At 39.5% G+C, this 22,022-nt stretch overlaps 3 protein-coding genes across 6 annotated transcripts; 1 reads left to right on the top strand and 2 right to left on the bottom strand.

Moving 5' to 3' along the window:
- Positions 1 to 74: 74 nt before the first annotated feature.
- Positions 75 to 8,628, top strand: LOC5505634 (ubiquitin-associated protein 1). 2 transcript variants are annotated; one of them, XM_001626348.3, is made up of 8 exons: positions 76 to 269; positions 356 to 426; positions 583 to 639; positions 2,194 to 3,453; positions 4,276 to 4,479; positions 5,518 to 5,619; positions 6,995 to 7,169; positions 7,577 to 8,628. In XM_001626348.3, exons 1-7 carry the CDS (start codon positions 233 to 235, stop codon positions 7,130 to 7,132), a joined length of 1,869 nt encoding a protein of 622 aa, XP_001626398.1. In that variant the 5' UTR covers positions 76 to 232; the 3' UTR covers positions 7,133 to 7,169; positions 7,577 to 8,628. The 2 variants fall into 2 exon arrangements, with proteins under 2 accessions (XP_032229875.1, XP_001626398.1); XM_032373984.2 differs by lacking the exon at positions 6,995 to 7,169 and having other exon boundaries at positions 75 to 269.
- Positions 8,629 to 8,705: 77 nt separating this feature from the next.
- On the bottom strand, positions 8,706 to 18,407 carry LOC5505641. 3 transcript variants are annotated; one of them, XM_032373982.2, is made up of 11 exons: positions 18,039 to 18,406; positions 16,618 to 16,893; positions 16,130 to 16,432; positions 15,599 to 15,904; positions 14,499 to 14,687; positions 12,833 to 13,859; positions 12,037 to 12,270; positions 10,604 to 11,148; positions 9,973 to 10,230; positions 9,589 to 9,745; positions 8,706 to 8,941 (listed from the first exon to the last, which is right to left on the bottom strand). In XM_032373982.2, exons 1-8 carry the CDS (start codon positions 18,085 to 18,087, stop codon positions 10,806 to 10,808), a joined length of 2,727 nt encoding a protein of 908 aa, XP_032229873.2. In that variant the 5' UTR covers positions 18,088 to 18,406; the 3' UTR covers positions 8,706 to 8,941; positions 9,589 to 9,745; positions 9,973 to 10,230; positions 10,604 to 10,805. The 3 variants fall into 3 exon arrangements, with proteins under 3 accessions (XP_032229873.2, XP_048583907.1, XP_048583908.1); XM_048727950.1 differs by lacking the exon at positions 8,706 to 8,941 and having other exon boundaries at positions 9,127 to 9,745; XM_048727951.1 differs by lacking the exons at positions 8,706 to 8,941; positions 16,130 to 16,432 and having other exon boundaries at positions 9,127 to 9,745; positions 18,039 to 18,407.
- Positions 18,408 to 19,925: 1,518 nt separating this feature from the next.
- LOC116613486 lies at positions 19,926 to 21,989 on the bottom strand. Its single transcript, XM_032373978.2, has 2 exons — positions 21,717 to 21,989; positions 19,926 to 20,337 (listed from the first exon to the last, which is right to left on the bottom strand). The coding sequence occupies exons 1-2, from the start codon at positions 21,856 to 21,858 to the stop codon at positions 20,105 to 20,107; spliced, it is 375 nt and encodes a 124-aa protein (XP_032229869.2). The 5' UTR covers positions 21,859 to 21,989; the 3' UTR covers positions 19,926 to 20,104.
- Positions 21,990 to 22,022: the final 33 nt, after the last annotated feature.

Genomic DNA, 22,022 nt, shown 5'->3' with positions numbered 1-22,022 from the left:
TATTTGGATTAAACCCTAAAGGTAAACTGGGGTATTTATCCGAACGAATTTGGTTAACCTGTGTAAACGTTAGACAGAGACGACCTGGTGCATACAAATGACATCATATCCAAAGCAAGATGGACGAAAGAAACTGAAGTCTGCAATCACATCGATTATGAAAACTCTATTTTTAGGCAAATGTGACCTTTACATCGGTAGAATTTTAGCATAGTCTTTCAAGGAACAGCGTATGGCTTTTCAAAAGACGTTTCGCAAAGCTGGGAGTCGTAAGTATTGTGTTTACACGGAATATTTGGGCGATTATATTTGCCGTTCCTTTTTTCCTGACCGCTGTTTTGCTCGGATTCCATAGATTATAGCGATATCAGCGCATTAGATGGTATAGAAGTCAAGGTGGGACCAAGTTTTCAGCCACCAGCAAAGGTAAATCAAATAAGAACCGAGAAAACCCATTGATAACATATTATCTTTCGTCTGAACGCGTCCCTACTTTTTATGTCAGCGATATGCAAGAAAGAAATGCCGAATATATACAGCTGATTGATTCTATTAAAACTGCGGCATGGAATTTTTTCACAGGTTGCTCTGCCGGTTGGGTTTCATTTAAAAGATCCATCAGAGATCCTTAGCTTGACGGTGAGTGGTGTGATTTATCTTTACCTGAGCTTACACCCTAAGCCCATAAACAATATAATATGGGATAGGGGTTGACAGGGTGGGGGGGGGGGGGGGGGGGAGGGTGCCAAATATTGAATATTTATGTGACAGGGAGGAAATATATGGACATTTAATAAATTCACAACGACTCAAGAATGCTTCCTTGTTTCCTCACTAAAGATTTTTAAAATCAGTGTCCATACATGTTTACCAGTTATAATAGGCCATTCCAGCTATAAGTTTGTGCGCACATAACCATAGAAACCTACCTCAACTACCAGAATGCAGCGCGCGCTTTTTTAAGCTTACATCAAACGAAGCACACGCTGCATGCTGGTAGTTGAGGTAGGTTCCCATGGTGAGTGCGCGCGCATGCTTTTAGCTGGAATGGCCAATTGCTTGAATAAAACCTCCATATTAAAATGATTATTCTCAAACAATGGCAAACTTAATTATAACTTAGAATTTAATTCATTACAGAAGTATCTGAACTTGTTTATATAGTAAGACTTGTCTTATTTGCAAGGACGTGTCTTATATGATATGTAATACGTGTCTTTTATGTAAAGACTTGTGCTTTTGTAAAGTGTGTCTTATATGCAAAGACATGTCTTCTTTGTAAAATGTGTCTCATTGCCTTGAAAATTACTCAGCCCTGCTTTTACACTCAATAACAATGGTACTGAAGAAGCGAGGGAAATAAGTGGTACTTTGCTAACTCTTCATTTTGCTATGATTAATATTGAGTATTGAAGCAACTTTATTGTAGAACATATAAATGAATTCAAACTATTTAATTCTGTTTATTATATAGATAAAAATTGATGACTACAGTTGGTATATATCACATATCTTTTACCTGCAAGTAAATAAAAAATGGTTGATATTGATGCTTAATAGATATAACAATGCAAAATTTGTAATTTTTTTCCAGATTTTGGTCCACAACCTTCCTCCCGAATTTTTTCATTAAATTTGGTAACTTTCCCCACATCATGTTAGATGCCTTGTCAGAATAAGAAAAAGAGATTAAAATTTAAACTTTTTCTATATTTTCACAAATGAGTCTGTCAGAAGAAAAAAAATAATTAAAATTGAAACTTTTTCTATGTTTTCACAAATCAGTCTGTCAGAAGAAAAAAATGATTAAAATTGAAACTTTTTCTATGTTTTCGCAAATTTTGCTCAAATGCAGTATGCAGGGCCGTAGCCAGCATGAGACAAGTGAGGCTTTCATCTTGATAAAATTTTGATGTTTAGTGTTTCACAGTTGAAAAGTATGAGATAAAACACCTCATCATCTAGTGGCTAGCTTTGCCTCAGTAGAATTTGATTCTGGCTACAGGCCTGGTGTGTATTTTAGCGACTAATTCAACCTCTATCATGCCTGTAGGCATGCATCGGTTGAGACAGTATTTTTTAGGGAGATGAATGTCTATTTTGATAGGCCTTTAAAGCTAAAAAAATACTTGATGTATAATCTGCATTCAGCCCTACTTTATCAAAATATCTCACCAAAACTCTCTTTTTTAGTATGACTTTGGACTGGAGCATGAAGTCATTGCAAAGGCTGAAAAAATAAAAGCAAAGAAATTCCAAGAGGAAGAAGAAAATGAACAAGCCAAAGCTTTAGACAATCAATCAAATGAGGGACCTCCTTTAGCCACACCGAACTTGGCGTTTTCTACAGACATATTAGAACCAACTACTGTGACTGGACATGGACATTCCAGGAACAGCAGCTTGGGTGGAAGAAACTCTTTTGATCTGGCAGACTTTGAAAATAACACATCAACTCCTTTTGAGCTCGTAGAACTTCAGACAATAAATGATCTTGATGAGCTTAAAGATGTTCTGCTGTCCGTTTCCCAGCCGAGTGTTACTGTAGTTCAAACAGGTTGTTCTGCAACAACAGGGCAACAAGCATCATTTACTAGTACAGTAGCAGCAACTTCTAGTGTGTTAAACTCTCTGTCGACAAGTGTTCCCCAAATGGCCTATGCGGCCTCAACAACGCCTAGTTACCTCCCTTCTAAATCAACTTCTAGTGGATTAAACTTTGAATCAACAAGTGTTCCACAAACAGCTTATGGGGTTGCGACTGAAACCAGTTACCTCTCTTCTTCAAGTGGGATTAACCACCAGTTGGCAAATTCTCAGCAAATGGTTTATGGCACTGCCGCAGTACCTACCTATCTTCCAGATAATACACCTCTTGGTACCATAGGCCACCAGAACAATACAAACCTCACTACAAGCCTATCTAAGTCAGTTCCTGACCTTTCAAGTAATCAGCTCGTGAATCTGGCGGATGGTAATGAAACTGGCTCAGTAGGTACTGGCCCACCTTTGAGAAATGCAGGGTATAATATGTCGCATTCATGGGGTATTTCTGAGTATAATAAATATTCCCGCCATGGTGCACCAGCCCAACCAGCACCAATGCTAGTTGATATTAACAATGGAACTTCTCCACCCAAGTTGCCACCAAAGACATATAACAGACCTAGAAGCATGGTTGGGACACCTTCGGTGAATAATACGGTTGCTTCTAGTGATAATAATATAACTGCTTATCCGACACAGCCTGGTAGGCTTCCGCCATTACAATTCCCCCCTCCAATCCCTAGTAGTTCATCTGAGGATAACAAACCAATACCAAAACCCAGGCGAATGCTTACACCTTTGCAAGGATCTCTAGAGTCCAATCAAGGGTCCTTATTGGAGCAGCAGGGACCACCAGTGCTTAAACCCAGGCGGATGGCTCCACCTGTGCCACACCCAAGGGCTCAGGTAAGAATAGTAGAAAGCTGTTTTGATTAGCAGCTAGACATAAGCAGGGACTACCACCATCTGCATGGGCATGGCTTGTGTTGAATAAGTTAAGCCCAGGAAATGGTCAACCTCTTTCCCACAAACAAACATGAGTTGCTAAATTTAGGGAGGTGCACTTTAAAAACTGAAAACAGCCAAGGTGTGCCTGACCTGCGCCATAACCCAGAAGGATTGTGTCCTCTTTACAGCAATCAATATCACAGATGAAAATAGTAGAGACATGGGGATGTTAAACGAGCCTTACTTCCCTAGACATCCTCATCAAAGTGGGTTTGAATTCATACACAGCTACCCCAGATAAAGTCTCTAACTTTTTATTGAGTGCTAATGCTCAATGGAGTGCAAATATTCTTTCATCAAGCCCATGTTTGCATGAAGAGTATTTGCTTTCTTTACAAGCATCAAAATTTGGAGCCCTTTTGAAGTTGCTTGTGCATGACATCAGTCTTTTGATTGATGGAAAAGAGTTTGCAGATGGAACTTTGTAAATTGACCCTTGGTGACCACATAGTAATGCAGGCAGCGGTAGCTGCTGGTGAGAATTCATTGGAGGAGAGGGGATACCAGAAAATTACTAGAGAGTCAGTTTAAAGAAAGGGACTTAAGTTAAATCTTCACATAGGAGAAGAAGATTATTGGCGAAAGGGTTGTAATGTCATTACAGCAAGGGGAGGATATCATTTCAAGGCGCCTTGAAAACCTTTGTTGTTTAACCACAAGAGTGGGAAATAACCCTTAAAGGAACATTTTTACTAATTTTGTTTCTATTGTTTATTTTAGGAAAGGGTGAAGCAACATTCCTCTCCCCTCCCTCCTGCCTCCTATCCATCACATCCCTCTCCTAGCGACCAGTCCAGTCTACCAAATCCATTGCCACTGCTTGAAAGTAGAGAGAAAGAGTTGGTTAACTATATATCAATCATGGGTTTCCCAAAACCTAGGGTTGCAAGAGCTGTGCATAGACTTGGAGAGAAAGACAGAGAGGTGAGTCTTGACGTCATCTTATTGGGCATCATATAAGCACAGTAGCCACAGTTTTAGGTTAAACCAATAATGCCTCAGAATGAAAGGATAGCTTTTCATTATGCTTTTCAATAGGGGACTTGCACTAAGAAGTCACATGACTTTTTGCATGGCAAATTCAAGGCAAAATAAACTCCAGAAATGGCTGTGGCCTTCATTTCAGACAAGGGCAAAAATATAAAACCTTTCAATGGAAATAAGCCCTTTATGGCAAAAAAAATTCTAGCAGATTAGTAAGCGCTGAAAAATTTGCTTTCTATTCCATTATTTTGCCGTAGTTTCAGTCCATTTTCCCTTTGGTTTCTTGTCCAGATTGCAGATGGTTACTTCTTCTTTCATTAGAGTGATCCTTCTAGTTGAGTTTGGTGATTTCCCCCCCTCTCCCTGACCACAAAATGGGAAAGATGCATGAGACTGTCATTCTTTGCCTTTCCCTGATGACACATTTAGGTGGGGGAGTAAAAAAACCCACATCCACATCTTCATGAACTGTTTTTTTCAACTTCTACATCATCACAACCGTCCCATTAGCCAATGGGTTGGAGATAAGTGTGGTCATTTCAATCTCTCACCAAACTCTCCATATCAATTTTAATAGCAAGCAGCTAAAGATGAAATGAAGTTAAAGCCGCATTGTCACCAGTTTACTTCCGGTGGATTACGTAACAATATCCGATTATTTTTAACGGAAAACACGATAAATATTTCAGAATTGTGAAAGCAGTGTGTCTATTGGAAGTCTCTTTGAGGATGTGATTGATAATTTAGAGCGGATGGCTTGTTAAATATCTCGGATTCTAATAGATTCTTTTGTCTTTTAACAGCTGAGGTTTCCGTCGGACCTCCAGAAGTAAACTGGTGACAATAACTAACACAAATCAATTATAAACAGAAACACAAAGAAATAATGTGAACATTTGATGGCTTGGGAGTGGTTATTAAGCCCCTGGGTTTGGTAGTCTGGCATGTTAAAACCACTATGTTATCCATACTCATCAGGTAATTGACTACCTGGTGGCCGTGGAGGAACTCTCCGAGGCTGGCCATGATGGTGATGACGTGGAAATAGCCATGGAGTGTAATAATTATGATAAACCAAAGGTGAGTTCATTCTGTACCAAGTAATGTGAGTGTGACAGTTATCACATACCTTATTACACTTAATTTTCATGTCACTCTAATTTAGCAAATTTCAAGATTTTAAAATATTTGTGAAAATAAAGTGATGCTAAAATTAAGTGTTGCGAAAATTAGGATGCACGAAAATTAAGTGAGTACACAAGAAGCCTTCGGGGGAATATTGGCCCTTTAATGAGCTTTACACCTTTTTAGCACCTTGTCTATTTAGTCATCTTAGTCATATAGTACGTTAAGGGGTTGAGTTGGACTTGTATTTATAGGTTTTTATTAAACTTTATTTAGCCCACACATCTTTTTGTTACAAATTGTTACAGTTTTGATGATTACAGCTGTTTTAATTCCACTTTGTTTGCTTGATTTTATTATCCCCAAATCACAAAACCCAAAATATCTGTTGCCATCTCAAAATCGCGAAATTTTGGCATCACGAAGTGTAAGGTTGCAGGCCTGTAGCCTGGATTACGAGCAAAAGAAGTTTATTTATTTGGCGGACAGAATTCATTAGAAATTTTATTTTCAGCACTGTGTTGGAGGCCTGGCTCCTTAGGACCCTGCTATGACCACTCGTCATTTGGAGACGATCGCTAAGTTCCATGATTAAATTTATGAATCAAAATGTCAAATAAATTCATTCCTATCTATGACAAGCGAACATAGCATTGTTTTGAGGAGCCAGGCCTCCTATTATATAACACAGTCATTGTACTTATCTTCTCTTTGTACTGCCTAATGATGTCATGTGAACATAATACAGAATTTTTCCTTTTGGGTTCCATGCCCAACACAACCCTTATGTCTCTAATTGGTGTTCGATACTAAAAAAATGAAGGATTTGGAGCTGCTAGAGGGTGCAGAGCCCTCCCTATGCGTGCATGCCCAAAAGAGACTTTTTGGCTGCATTTGATAAATCAAATGACTTTGATGATTAATCTGTGGGAGCCAGAATGTAACAAAACCCAGCTCGCTAGATCTCTGGGGCATACATTGGGAGACAATTGATACACAAAGCTTATCATAGTCATTTTGGAAGCTCTCTTATTCTCCTGTATCGGGTGTGCATGGTACTACATGGTTATTTGTGTCTAACTAAAGAAAAAATGAATGTGGGCTGACTACCAAGAATTGTAAAGTGTTCTTATATGGGCTGCTATATAATGTAAGACACAACATGGTGCCATATAGTTTACAAGAAGAATGTTTTAAGTATGCTATATTGGTGGCAGAATAGAGCTTTTTAGAAATCATTGGAGACCGAAGAAAGAAAAGTTAGGTGACAAGAAAAAAAGACTTTTTGATGATCAAGCATAATGTAACTGAATTTGTTTTCCTCCTTTAGGCTTTAGAGTTTCTAGAATTGTGCAAGGCATTCAAGGAGCTTGGTTTTCAAAAGGAACAAATTCACACAGCACTAAAGGCTGCTGAGAATGATAGTGACAAAGCCTTGGATTTACTCACCTCAGTTTCTGCTTCATGACTGGGTGCTAGAAACAGTGGGATATTATGGGGGGATGGTGGGTATTTTTCAATTCTTAACGTTGACCACAACTTTGTGGTTTTGTTAGCACAAAGTTGATTTTTAGCTAATCGTTATCTGATAATTACAATGATATCACATTTTTATCACAACTATTTTTTTGTGTATCATCAAAGAAGGTTTGTGTACCTTGCCTAATTATTTGGTTTTGATTTTATTTTCAATATATTTTAAACTTTTTTCATTTTAAAGAAAAAAGTTTGCTTCTGAAATAGGTGACATCTAATACATTTTTGTACAGAGGTTTTACTTTTCAATAAACTGTGAATTTCATCATTATCATTATTATAAAGTCATTATTATCAAAATTGGTCTAAATATATTATAATTGGTCTTACATACTATGATTATGTCTTATAAACATAATCCCATTTTATTTTTCAGAAAATTTCAAGAAGTGAAGAAGAATATATTATGCTGTTGCAAAATTGAATATCACTGAACTTAAAAGGGGATATACAACAATTGTGTATATTATGACAATTATTACATTGTTTTAAATGAAAACAAATTAACATTATGAAGAGAGGATAGGTACTTCTTTTCAGAAGTGGTTTGCAAAGAGTTTGAATATTGCTAGATTAATTAAAGCGGCAATGTCACCAGTTTACTTCCAGTTGAAAAATTGTAAAAGCAGTCTGTCTATTGCAAGTTTCTTTGAGGATGTGACTGATAATTTATAGCATGTGACTGATAATTTAGAGCCCTCCGGAAGTAAAGTGGTGACAAAGCCCTTTTAACAACTGCTATGCCACCAAAAGTGCTGCATTTCTTGATAAGGGTCCCTTTGATTGCAGTAAAACTATAAATTGCATATTTTCACCTTTGATTATTGTGCTTGTTCCATTTTGTCATAACGCCATGTGCCAGAATATCTTCGGCGGCTGGGGGTGGGGTTGTGCATGCCCTCTCTGCATGCAATAGGTACCAAATTTCCTTTTTGATAAAAGCCCACATACTTTCACCAGTACTTTTATTACCATGGGTTGTCTGTCACTAAAGAATGGTTCTTTCAAGAAGCATCTTTTGCTCAAAAAGTGTGATTTTGTTGAACCCATGGAAGCAATCGGGGTCTATCCCTGATCTATCACGGATTCTTTGTTACCCTGTCTCATGTTCCGACATCTGTGTCATGTGATGTTGTAAGATGATATTCGCTAGGGTGGGTACAGGCAGTGTGACTGGGGGAGGAGGTAATAGGGGGCTAATATGAAGGCCACTCGTTTTCACAATAGTACCAATGTGGGTGTTTTTAAAGGTGGGTGTGGGTACAGCAAATGCATAAAAATGGCATGGGGTGACTGGGGAGAGAGGAAATAAGGGCTGATATCAAGGCCAACGTTTGCAAACTATTACCATGACGTTGTTTGTAGAGGAGTTAGTCTAGATCTAATCTTATTACTTAGTTCGAAAAAAAATACAGAACATGAAATGTGGTCTGTGTCAAGGCAAATTTGATTTTTTTTTGTTTTTCTAGCCATTTGCCCAATACTTAGCCCCTCCCCCCCTATAATGTTCTCTAAAAATATCTGCACTAGTGGAATCCAGGGTAAGGCGGGGCAGCTTGTTCCATTCTTTTATTGTCCTACAGAAAAACGAGTTCTTATAAGCTTGCGAGCATTGAATTTTAACAGCAAATCATAGAATATAATTTCATATGAAGTTCTGTGATCGAATAAATTTATTTCTCGTCCGTAACAAGCTCCAGACACCCTTAATAGTAGGCCCTGGAATATAACCAATTTTGCCCTGTAAAGAAAAAAGGTAAATTTTACACCCTAAGTGATAGGACAAGTGTATGATCACACCAAAACCACTTCACTACCCCTCCTTCCAGAGGAAAAATGTGATTCAAGAGCCCACAAATGTTTACAAGATAGCATGAAAAAAAAAAAAAACTCATGAAAAAAAGCACTCATCATCATAAAAACAAATAAGAATGTGCAGACCATTTATTCTGTCCCAGTCATATATTTTCAACATTTTAATGTTTAATTTAAAAATTTAGCTTAGCTTAAAATTATTTACATCTTGTACTAGCAATTTCTCTACAAAAGATTGCAAAATAAAATATGAATCTATATCAAAATATGGCTCTTTAAAAGAGTTATAATGAAACACAACTACCAATTATCGAGGCTTTCAAACTGCTTTGCAGTCTTATCTTTCATCTCACATGCTGCGCCCAGAACAGCGTAAGTTGGCTATTAGCATATTGAGATAGTGCCCTAGGACATCATAAAGTCTATCTACTTTTAGAAAACAGACTGTATGGAGAGAGATAGTCAAAGGATGGTGTTATGGATTTTTTTTATGGAATCACACATTGCGGTATCTTCCTGAGTTTAGGCTGGCACTCTTTGATTTTATCCATGTAGCATTGGGCTACTTCGTACCTTTGCAGAGCAGTCAGCACCACGGCAAGTTCCTGGCATGTGATCCTTATCTCTTCAGGGGTGTCCAAGACACGCTGCTGCATGACCAGAGCTTGTTCCAGGTATTTCAGGGATGCCAGGTTCTGCTCCTGGTTCATTTCCGGGGGCATAACGCTTGCTGGGAATTAAATATACATTTGTACATCACTATACTTAGCCTGATTTATCAGACGGCACGTGATCGTTCGTTTCACTTCCTCGAAAAGAAAGAGTAAGTGAAACGAACGATCACGTGCCGTCTGATAAATCAGGCCACCTTATACTGTACGTGCCCAGTAAAAACTCATCAAGAGATTTCGTTAATGTGTGTTTCCAGGGAAGATTCCTCATCTCTTGGTTCCTTACCTTGGGCAGACAGAGTAGCGCCTAGCTCATACAGAGTGCGTGCGGTATCACGGTGTTCCCCTAAGACTTTTCTCCTGTACTCCAGGGCTTTCTGGAGGTACTGAAAAGCCTCGTTGAGCCTCCCTTGTTCATAGTAGATCATGCCTATGTAGTCGTACATTGTGGCAGTCACAGGATGCGCTCCCAAGGCTTGCTCACAAATGTGAATGACTTTGTTTTGTAGAATCTCGATTGCCTCGGAACGACACTTGATGGAGACTGAAAAGGCAAAAGCAAATGAAACTTGAGAGAACGTGCATGGAATCGCTGTTTTTCAGTTTGTCTTGTCTCTTAGACCCTAGAGTTGTCACGCCATCGTTTTCGAAAGGTTCCGTTTTCGTCCGTCCCCACGGAAGCGAAAGGGTATCGTTTTCAAATTGTTCTACTCTGGATATCGTTTTCAAATCGTCATTGTTTTGGCGTTATGTGGACGATACCCGTATCAGTAACAAAAACGTTGGAACGGGGTCTTGATAGGTCGCTATCTGTTTGTTTGTCTGTCTGGCTCTGCCTTTCAGTCACGTCTGTTTCTCTGTGTTTCCGTCTAACTGCCTGTCCATCTGCCCTCTTTCTGCATAACGGTTAACCTCACCTGCCAAGTATGCTAAGCAGACGGCTTTCAATAATTTATCTTTGGGATCTTTCCCTGTCGATTTCTTGGACCTCTTTGGGTTGTCTTCAGCCCGGAGAATACCCAGTCCTTTTTCAATTTGCTGCAAGCCGATGTCGGTGTTTCCTTTCCGTACCAAACATCTTCCCCGCGAAACAAGCCAAAGCACCTTTGCTCTTAAGAATCACCGCTCACTACACTTCATTGTCTCTATGTTCAGTTCACGAGCTTTTTCAAAATAGTGCAGGGCAAGAAGCAACCAAGTCGGGCAGATATTGGGATAGCATGTGCAACTGATGACATTCATGGCCCCTTGGTAGACAAACAAGGCGCTTTGTCGTTTGGCATTTGATTCACACTGATTGGCGAGCAGCAAAAACTGGGTGCGAAACTCCTCTGTTGACATCATCTTAATCAGAAACAATGCACTATCTATGAAGGTATCGATGCACTGAAGTTTGAGGGCGGGGTCTAAGGGAGGCTTATTCTCCCAGACACACCACTCGATGATCTGGCGGATGTTGTATCTAAAAAGAGCAAAGCAACACAAGGGGTGCTGTTATTTATTGAGAGAGATGACATTTGAAAGCCTATAGCGCGTATGTTGTGCCTATAGAAAACCTTCACAGATGGTGTCGCGTTTCCAGGTTGTCTCTTGAGCTCGTATTCAAAGAAAGAGAACTCAACTTGTATTCTTGTATTCTATTAGTACATATTTGCGGTGAGAAGTTATTCCCCCTGTAGAATGTAGTGACTTAAAATTCCATAAGATCTAATTCTTCGCACCGACCTATTCCTACGTAAGTTTCTTAGAGTTTTCGGAATTATCTAGAACTCAAAAACAAGTCCGGGCAGAAACACGTGCCCAGCTGTCTGTCACTGACAGGGACCGGAAGTGAATGTTAACAGAAACAGCACCAGTTCGAAGAACAATACAGATATTATCTTGGGACAACAATGCACTATTTTCTTGGGCGGCGGATGGGTAGGGGTGGTGCCACCCCCCCAGCCTTTAGAAAGAGTGGGAAGGCAGTATCCCCCCCCCCCCCCCCCCCCCATATGAGCGGATGGTGTTTTTTTGCATGTATTTTCAGGGGCGGATACAGGGGAGGGACGGGAGGTACTGTCCATGTGACTTCACCTGCTTGCCTTTGCTGACGCGACTATTCCAATTCAGCGTGAAGTATTTTAAGATCTATGTAGTGACCTACCAAGGACCACTGGATCAATTATAAGCCGTCTATCAGGCCATCATCCCCCCCCCCCATTTAGAAATCCTGGCCGCCCCTGTTTTTTGAACTAACGTGCAACATGCACATAGAACAAGCTTTGCCAAGTATTCTGAACTACACAAGCGCCTTCTTGGGAGCTTCTATTTACTTAAAGTACACTCAAAACAAAATTGACATACTCACTTGGCCTGACGGTACGCCTGGACAGCTTCTTGTGAATTCTTACTGAAGTATTTGCCGTCGTACAATTCCAGTTTCCCTATGTAGTGTTCAATAAACCTTTTCCTTGACAGGGAATACAACTCTCTGTAGATATCATCATTTCCTTTCCTGGTGCCAAACAGGCGAACAGCGGAATGGAGCGTGTATGCGTTAGTATCAGGATTATAACGACTGAAGCAGTGTTTGTTGGTCAACCTGCAGATTAATATTAAATGTATTTTAGAAAAGAGAAAGATAACGAATCCATCACTCATTTGAACTTATTTACACCTAACTTCTTAAGGTCTTGGTAAAGGTAAATTTGACACCACTGTTTGTTTTTTGTGGTTTTTGCAAAACCTGTATCATTAGTTCTTAAACTTTAATTTTGCAGAAAAAATTTTTTTCCATGAATCGCATTCTGAGACGGCTAAAATGGGCCTTTGCTGTTTCCCGGGACCTGTTGACCGTGAATTCACGCCAAATCTTTGACTTTTCTAGCGTAGTATTTTGAGGCAAGAACTCGAGCTTGTCGGGCGTAACCACTGGCTACAAAGTGATCTTTTACAAAGGTTGGCAATAGTAAAAATATTCAGTATTCTCTCTACCTACTTTACTATCCACCCACTTACCCATAACATAACTAATTCTTATCAGAGGTTCTTAAATAATAAAAAAACTGATCCAGCCCTAGCCAAAACATATGCGTGCAACTAAACAAAAGAAATCTTTAATACAGATTCCATGCAACCTGAAATTTGAAGATAGATTATCTTACTTTTTGAGACAGAACTCAACAACTTCAGCTTTTATGCCCTGGGTGACTATGGTGGCATCAGACACAGTGAAGCTTTCAGGAAACACCGACATCATAACCAAAACTCTTCTTACGTCTTTATCCATCCTCTCAAAAATCTTGTTGAAACACCAATCAACACGTTTCCTGGTCTTTTTATCACTATCGAGCATGCCATGGACTTCGGCAGGAGCAATGTTCCTTGTCAATTCTGGTAAATCCTGGACGCTGCTCCCACACAACAGCAGAGGGTAACCATCACAATACAAAGCAATCTTCTCAGCCTGCTCTCTGGGCATCATCTTACCAGTTTCCTTTTCACTCTTAACTTGGAGAAGTTTGACGGAATCTTTAAGGGTAAGGGGTTTAAGCTCTATATTTTTCACAGTAAAGTTGAAGTAATCAACTCTCTCCCAACATGTTACGAGAAGCTTGATTCTAGGGCAGTATGTAGCAATGTCAGTGATAAATTCCAGGAACGACTTTTCTGAGCTTTCAGGCTGTTTGCTACACATGGTACCAAAATTTGAAGAAGACGACAGAATTTGTTGGCTCTCGTCAACTTTAATCCGACTTTCCTTTTTGATAGCGGTAACTTTATCTTCCCTCTGAAAAAGGTGTAGCATTTTGTCAACGTTCTCGATTATCAGTATCACATCTCTGTTGAAGGATTTCAGAAGGGAGATAGCCTGTCTGACTGGGTCAGCACTACCAGTTCCAGTCATACCAAATTCTCTTAAAATCTTCTCAGCAAGGTTATCGGTGCAGTGAACATGTCTGGAATTCACATAGGCCACAAAGTGTCCCTTTTCAATCAGTTCATATGAGGCATTAACACAAAGTGTGGTTTTTCCGAAACCAGAAACCCCACAAACGCCTATCATTGGATGCTCCAAGGAAAGAAGCGCCGTAATCAAACTTGCTTGTGCCTTTTCGCGTCCAATGAAAATATCTGGCTTTCTCTCGAGATTGCAACCATGAGAACCAAAAGGGATCTGGCTTAAGCGGCCTGAAGAAGAAATAAGATTATTTACATGAATTGTGAGTTCACCTGCAATGCTAGACAAAATTAGCTGTCGCGTCCATAATGAAGGCAGAGTTTTCATTACCCATCGTTAGTCAACCAACTTTCTCTCCAAGACAATGTCCCTGAAACCCACCTTCCCCCTTTCAATGTTGGATGTAACCGTGCTCAAATTCTGAGAAAGAAAGCCCAATGAGTTGAACAACATTGTACTGGGGGAGGGGGAGAAGGGCAGGGGAGGAATAGGTTAAATTGAACCTCCGTATGCTGAAAAAAATCCAGAAAAGGGGACAGCAATTTTGCCTGGCGCTGTAGCAATTCGTATACATTCTAACACAGCGAACACCTTTTTTGTAACAGGAGGGAGCGAGCGACACCTGCCTAATAACGCCTGTGAGGCAGGTCCGTAGACAAGATTCTGAAAGGGGGGGGGGGGGGGTTCAGTTTTGTACTCAATTTTCCTTCATTAGAGCTGGCTACGGGCCTGTGAGGGAGGCTACATCCAACAGGGATATTACATAAATAAGTTTTACATAAATTCAATCTATAAAAGTGAAACGTATTTACAGCATACGTTGCTCTCAAGTTGACAAGATGAACGTGCCGTTGTTGGCAGAGACTAACCATGGCAGATGCTCACATCTTGCTGATGAGATTCCTGTAAACCAGGCAATATGGATGGGGCACTGCCTTCAGCAGTTAAACTTGGCGTGCCGGGCGTAGAGGCTCTTGTCTGCAGAGTGGGTCGTGAGTGTGTGTGCCTTTCACCCAATGCAGGGCAGGATGCAGTTCTCTCACGGAATGAAGTTTCATCTGTAAAAATTATAACAAGAGTGTTATGATCATCTGAGAGAAGAAGCTAGAATGTGGGGTGTTTTCGGGTTTGGAAAAATCACGCCACTTTACTAAAAATTACCATGGACAAAAAGGGTCCTATTAATGGTAAAAAATCGCTTTAGTGTTGTATTTAAAAGCTTGCCTAAGGGCTTTTTTTTAAGCTCAATTAATGCTAAAATGATGGAACCTACCATCCTTATCGATGAAAAAGAATTTTTAGAGACGGTCACGGTAAAGTCCCCAATGCCCTGGGCAGAAAAGTAAACAGGGGTGCTCGACCTATCTTTTAGGGTATAAAATTCTTACCAACTGCTATCTTTTCGGGGGTGTTTTAGGATTCCGATTCTGCTATCTTTTAGGGGTTTTCTCGCCCGGGGAGGAGGATTTTTTCCGATTCTTCTTTTAGAGTATGTCACGCTAAATGGTGGCCCAATTGAAAAGATAGAATAGAAAAGAGATGTGCTTGATGGCAGTATCTCAAGACAGCAATAAAATTCAGGAAAACTGAAACTATCTTTGTTTTTTAATGCTATCACTTAGGGTTAAAAGTTCCTTCGACCACACCCAATGTGCTATCTATAGGGGGTAAGAATTGTTGTTGACCACGCCCTTAGTGCTATCCCTTAGAGTTAAAACTGATCTTGCTGTCAAGCACCACGTCTGTTTTTCTCCAAAGGCAGTAGGAACAGAGTTTGTTAGACTAAATTCTGATAATATTTCACAAGTTTCCCTCTAATTTGGCTGAAATGTTCCTTGTTTGCCACGCAGTCTCTGTGTTTGTTTAGAAGAAAAACCCTGGGCTTCTACCCGATATGGCATGCAAAAAAATCCCCTATGTCCTAGACGATCAGGGGCAAGGGTTCACCCCTGATCCATATGCTACTAACCTTTGATTGGCAAACTAAAGTGTGTTGTGATAAACCACACAGCATCAGCTCTATTAATCTCATTCAGATTGTCAACCAAGTGCTGTGCTGTCATGTGTGGCCTTTCTCTGGACAAGAAGCGAAGAAGCCCTTGACTTGGACTATGCACGTCCCTCTCATTTGGTGGCCTGATGCCATCAACAACTTCAGCAGGAACATCAAGCTTATCTGCTAGGATTTGCCATCCATTATGGTTATTAAGGCTGTGAGTAACCTTAAATTGAAGATCTGTCCCAAGTTTAATGACATCTCTCAGTGTTTCATCTTCTGAAATAATGCTTTAAGTGAGACTAGATTATATTTGGAAGATGTAGGGGGTGTTAGTATTATATTGTCATGTATAATATTAGTATTATATTGCCATGAGCCATTGATGCATTATGAAAACTTGGCTCATTGAGTAGCCATTTTGCAGTTGCTTTAGATACTTTATATTCTTTTAAATGATTAGCAGCTCTACACTCTTCACCTTCTCCATAATGCACAAGATACCTTTATGCTCCCTTAGTAGGTCCAAGATGTCTCCCCTGTTCATAGACTTTAAATGTGCTTTCAATGTGCCGATTGCTAGGTCTGGGCTTGTGGATGACAGATACTCAAGCAGCTTTTCAGCAGGATTATATTCAGACCTTATAACAGCCAAGATAAGGTGGTCTCTAATACCAACTTCATGGGCCAGGCTTTCCCAGTTGCCTTGAGGTGCCGGCATAGTATCGACATCCAACTCAATGGCAAGTGTCTCCAGAACAGAGGTTTTTGTGATAACATCAGAAACCAAAGCATCATCTTTGAGATCTAAAGCAGTAGATTTAGATCTTAAAGTAAACAAACAGCTCAATGGCATACCTCTTTGCAATGCAAAATTTGTCATTTGCCCAAGCATAGACAGACAGCAAAGAGGGGGGGAGGAAGTGGTCTTTTGAAAGCCTATATAAAAATTTGTTTTTAACATAAGATGAAAACAATGAGAACCAATTTACCTTTGATACAACTCAAAAGATCTGCTCTGTAGATGTTTTTCAGCGCCTGCTTTAGTTCACTGATGGGGAGATCTGAACGGTAAGATAGAAGATAAAAGAACAGCTTCTTTGTTGGGCTCTGTCTGTGATAAGAGCTTAGACGTTTACAAACATCCTGTGGCACTTTAAATGAATGAGCCAAATGCTGCCAGTTGCACTTCTCTTTGTATTCAATATCCAAACAGCGTAGCTTGTCAAGTAGAGGCCTATTTTCAACTATCTTTTGAAGTGGAACAGCTGAAAAAACAACAAAATCATGTCCATATAGATGAACAATCAGGGGCAGTAAGGGTTATTTTCGTTATCCGTGAACGGCCTTTTTTTGTTTATTGTGAATCGTGAAAAGGATAAATTGAAAACTGTGATCGTGATTGCTACCTTCGCAGTGATTCATGAATGGCAAAATTTGATCAGAGTGAATCGTGATCTATGCTCTTAAAAAATCGTAATCTACTGTATGCTCTTAAAAAATTGTTTATCGTGATTTCCGAGTAAAGATTGATCCGTGTCGTATAGTGAAACGTGATTTCCAGATTTCGAAACTTGTGCAGAGCCCCTCCTTACCGCCCATGATTAATGATTAATAAGTAATGTTGAAATGATAATAAAATCTTATAATTATAATTCTATCGGGGATACAGTTTTATTGATTGCTTATATTTAAAACTGACCGCTAGAAAGTTGAATCTGCCATCACCGTTACCGTGTGATCTGGGAATGATATGTCTAGCTTCTTGACGTGTGTTCATCTGTGCTGAGTAGTGTTCAGAAATCTTTTATCGAGAATTATATGGGTTAATGAACCCTTAGGTAATAAATGTTGTTGCTATATTGTGAATGTGGTTTGCAAAAGGCGAAATTGAGCCTTTTGAAGCAATATAAAGACTCGCTTTGTTTATCTTACCTTGTCTATCTGATTTTATTTGGAGAAACACAGTCAATCAATTGATCATGCCAGATAAGGGTGATGCATATTGATGGAATAGGACAGAAATCTATATTTATCAATAAAATCAATAATAATCGATAATTTCAATATGTTTCGATAATAGTCGATACTCACACAGTTTCACGTTATCGATTTCTATTGATTTCCGATATTAATCGATTGATTGATATTTATTTTCATCGATTACTATTGATTATTATTGGTTATTGGAATTATTGATTGGTAGGGCGGGGGATTTTGCACAGGGGGTTGGCCTACATTATCAATAAAATGCAGAAGAATGCATGCATGTATTATTCTACCCTGCTAGCAGAGACTTTTCTCTTGTATCTCTCTTTACATTGCTACGCGACACACACAGACGCGAATGACTACGAGCTAAGCTTTGCTCGCAAAGTAATTATTCTATCCCTCCTTAAAATAATAGATTTACCTGTCAAATCGGATACATAACTGCTTGTCTTTGCTTTATCGGAAGCCATATTTTTCAGTCCCCACAGGCTAAGATGACTAAGATGATCTGTTTGCCTGACTGATGCACAAAACGCACCGACCACAAAAACAAAACAAAAGGAAACAAAAAAGTGGATTCCAACGAAGAACACAGCTGGTTGCTGCAATTCGCGATTAAAAGATCGACCCTAGCTCAGCTGCACAAGTAACCACAGAAAATCTGTATTTAAAAGGTCGCTGGTTCTGACAAAATTTTTTTCTGTGAAGGATAACGGACGGGAAACCCCTTACAATAAATTTGGGGATTTTTTTACACACAAATTTCACAACCATAGCCTCGTCCCTAGTCTTCTCGGCGGCCTGTCACACTCTGCATGGCTATGACGTCACTGGCACTTGCTTGGTACACTTGCTGACTTCCTCTTCCTGTATGTTTCTGCTGTCTTTTCCGGTTCGAGGAATCAAGGCTTACTTACTAGCTCGAATATTTTTAAGATTGATCACCTCCTGTAATTGTCCTATAATTGTCTTATATCCTAGAATAAAAGTCACTATAAACTCTCATTGCTTTGTGATGTGTGTTTATTTAGAATAAGCGGTATTTATAATGTTTGAGCAGTTGAGGGTGAGCCTGTGGAGGAATTTGTAGTGTTCAACAAGATTTTTTTTTGCAGTCGATTAACCGCCTCTTTATGACAAGATTGCTAAGACTAAGATACAACTGTATCAAACTGTTTCAAGGATAATAAAAGTTTAACTTTTTTTTTTGATAACTTTTGGAAATTAAACAGATCAAGGGTTCATTTGATAACTGAAACATTTGTTTGATTGGTTGTGTCGGGCATAGACAACAAAAGAAAAAAAATCATTTCCTTAAAAAAAATTGATAGGATGATTTTTTAGTAGTGTTTGAGCTGTCTCTGTCTTGCTTGGATGTTTACCTACATATCAGGTGCATCAATACCACGAATTGGCTGTGGGGGGTGCACAATTATAGGTATCATATTGAAAAAGCATACTAGATGAAGATTCCTTAATAATAAATGACCCACTTTTTGGCTGCCAAGTGGGGGGGGGGTGCACCCTTCGCACCCCCTTGTATATGCGCCTGCATATGAGAATCTATTGGTAATCAAATATCCTAGTTATTGATGGGGGCATTATTTACACACAAGAATATCTGTTCAAACATTTCATTTACTTCTCTTTCATTTCAATTCTTTTAAAAGCAACTACATTGCAATATTCTTAAACAGCAGTGTAGGCACTGGGGCCATGGTCATCCATGTCAAAAAAAGGTATATTTCTAAAGAAGAAATGGTATAACTCTTATACCTTTTGTCTATGATAGTAAGGGTACACCCCCCTCTCAGTAAAGCCTCTAGGCTTGATGATGTAGATAAATACAATGGGTGTTCCCAGGGGCAGATCTAGGTATGGTGGGCAGAGTGAGCCCTGGTCCCCCTTATTTGTAAGATGTTCCCATCCGGCTTATAAATCCTAAGAAATATAAGGAAATCCAAGGAAGAACAATGAATCTGCCCCCACCCCACACCTTCCTTGAAAGCCTTTCTACAGCCCCCACCTTTCTACAGCCCCCCTTTCTACAGCCCCCCCTTTCTACAGCCCCCCCTTTCTACAGCCCCCCTTTCTACAGCCCCCCCTTTCTACACACACCCCCTTTCTACAGCCCCCCCCTTTCTACAGCCCCCCCCCTTTCTACAGCCCCCCCCTTTCTACAGCCCCCCCTTTCTAGGACTCTTGGATCTGCCCCTGGATCGACAATTTCAAAAAGTAATTTACCAGGATTTCAAAGAGAAGAGGAAAGAATGTTCTCTTCTTCCCTGCATCCCTCTATATCATCTGCTTTACACTATTTCACAATAACTAAATTCTTCCTATTTTGCAGTTCTCTCTGCTAACAGTTTGGCTATCTATTTGAAAGTCACTTTTCTTTGTATAATCTAAGAAATAAAGTCTGAAACTATAATGTCTAGGCACTCTCAAAAACACCATTTTTAAACGATGGACACTCCTGGCTTACACTCATGTAGGACTTGACTCTTTCCATGAGTGCTTTACATGGGCTATCTTTTCTCTCAACCTCAACTGTTGTTTTTCCATCTCTTGATCACAAGCTTTTAATTGTTTAATATTGTCCATTAATGACTGATAATTCTCTAGGAATTCTGTGACTTGTTTGTAATCATTCTTGTTATCAACGGTTATGGTGCTTATTTTGTCTTCACCTGACGTCAGTTCGGGGTTGGACAATGCTTCTATGAATAAAAAACAAAAGTAAAAATTAAAATCAACTTGGCCAAACCATTAGTCAGTACCATGGTAGCAGAAAATACTTTAGTGCAAATCAGAGAATGACAGAATCCTCCTAGCTATGATTTTTGTCACATAGCCACGGCTAGCCTACCTCTTGGCTTTAGATTCTGTTTTCGGCAATAAAAACCCTCGAAATTTTGAAATCGTAGTTCGTGGCCGCCATCGTGGATCCCTCCCCCCCCAGCGCCTCTAATTTTTTGTCACTTGAATCTGAGATGGCGGGCACGAAATACGATTTTGAGATTTTGGGTTTTTTTTATTGCCAAAAACAGCATCTAAAGCCTAGGTAGGCTAAGCCATAGCAGGCCTCGAATCATTAGGGGGCACGATACTGAAACATTGGGAAAACAATAGGGGCACAGCCACGCCCCTACTGGTCATTTCTGTATAATTTTTGAAAATATTGGGGGAAGGGGCACGTGCCCCCAGTGCCCCACCCCCTGCTACGGCCCTGTGTCAATCATAAGTGTGATTCTCTCATGGCTTACTTTCTTATATCTTTGTATTGGTGGCCACAGTAGCGCTCATTGCACTAAAAACTCATGCTTCTCGGAAAAAAAAGTAGTACAAATAACTGGCAAGAAATGACTAATACAGGCATAAATATTTGATTGGTTTGGGATAATATATAGTCTGTCACCCAGACAGCCTGCCCCACCTCTCCCCCCATAGGCTGTTCTACTGTTTTATTTACATGGCCAAAGCCGGGGGTGTTCCCTGCTGGCAGAGGCCTCTTTTCTCTGTATTTCGCTGGGCTGGCGTTCGCGAACCTCCAAACCCCAACCTCCACTCCCCATCTAATAATTTTAAAAACCATACAATTCTAGTCTGCCAAGCAGTGTATTTCACTATCAAGATAATATGGAGTACCCCCAAATACTTAAATTGATAATCAAAAGGCAATTTATAATAGTTGTATCAATTTACTAAATTGTTATCAATTATTATCAGCAAATAATAACAATTATTTTTAACTCAATTATCATTATCTATTATTAATTGATTTCAATTATTATCAATTGATTCAGTGCATAACTTATCAATTACAATTTTGATTTTCAATTGCTATCAATTAGACTTATCCGATTTTGGATATCATTTTTTTTTTTATAAATTGATTACAATTTAAACCATTTGATTACCATGTAAATTGATATCAATCTTATTACTTAATTGATGCCATTCATCAATTTTATCAATTAGTTATGTCGGCGCTGCTTACGGCCCAATTACGCCGAATCAGCAACACCGAGTAAATAAAAATACCCAACTTTCAAATAGGAGACTCTGTAAAGTGTGAATAGCAACACAATTATCCTACCAGAAGATGATTTCCAGTTTTTGAATATTTTCTTTTGCACAGTGAAAGCCACGTCGACTCTCGTGGTGGATTCAAGATCACGTAAAATCTCCTCGAAACATGGTGGCTTGGGCAGCGAAGGTACGCTTGACTCCTTAGACATACCGATAAAGTACAAGATCTTCAGTTGTCAAGATACTTTCTTCATTTAAAACTCTTTGTCTTTCTATTTAAGTTCGCCATTTTGATAAAGCAAATGATTACACCACAGGAAACCCAAATTTCCAAAGAACTCAAAGTGAAATGTCCAGCCCCAGGCTCCACCTC

This window comes from Nematostella vectensis, chromosome 5 (genome assembly GCF_932526225.1).
Source record: "Nematostella vectensis chromosome 5, jaNemVect1.1, whole genome shotgun sequence".
Lineage (NCBI taxonomy): Eukaryota > Metazoa > Cnidaria > Anthozoa > Actiniaria > Edwardsiidae > Nematostella > Nematostella vectensis.
This window is presented reverse-complemented; position numbering and strand designations above follow the sequence as displayed.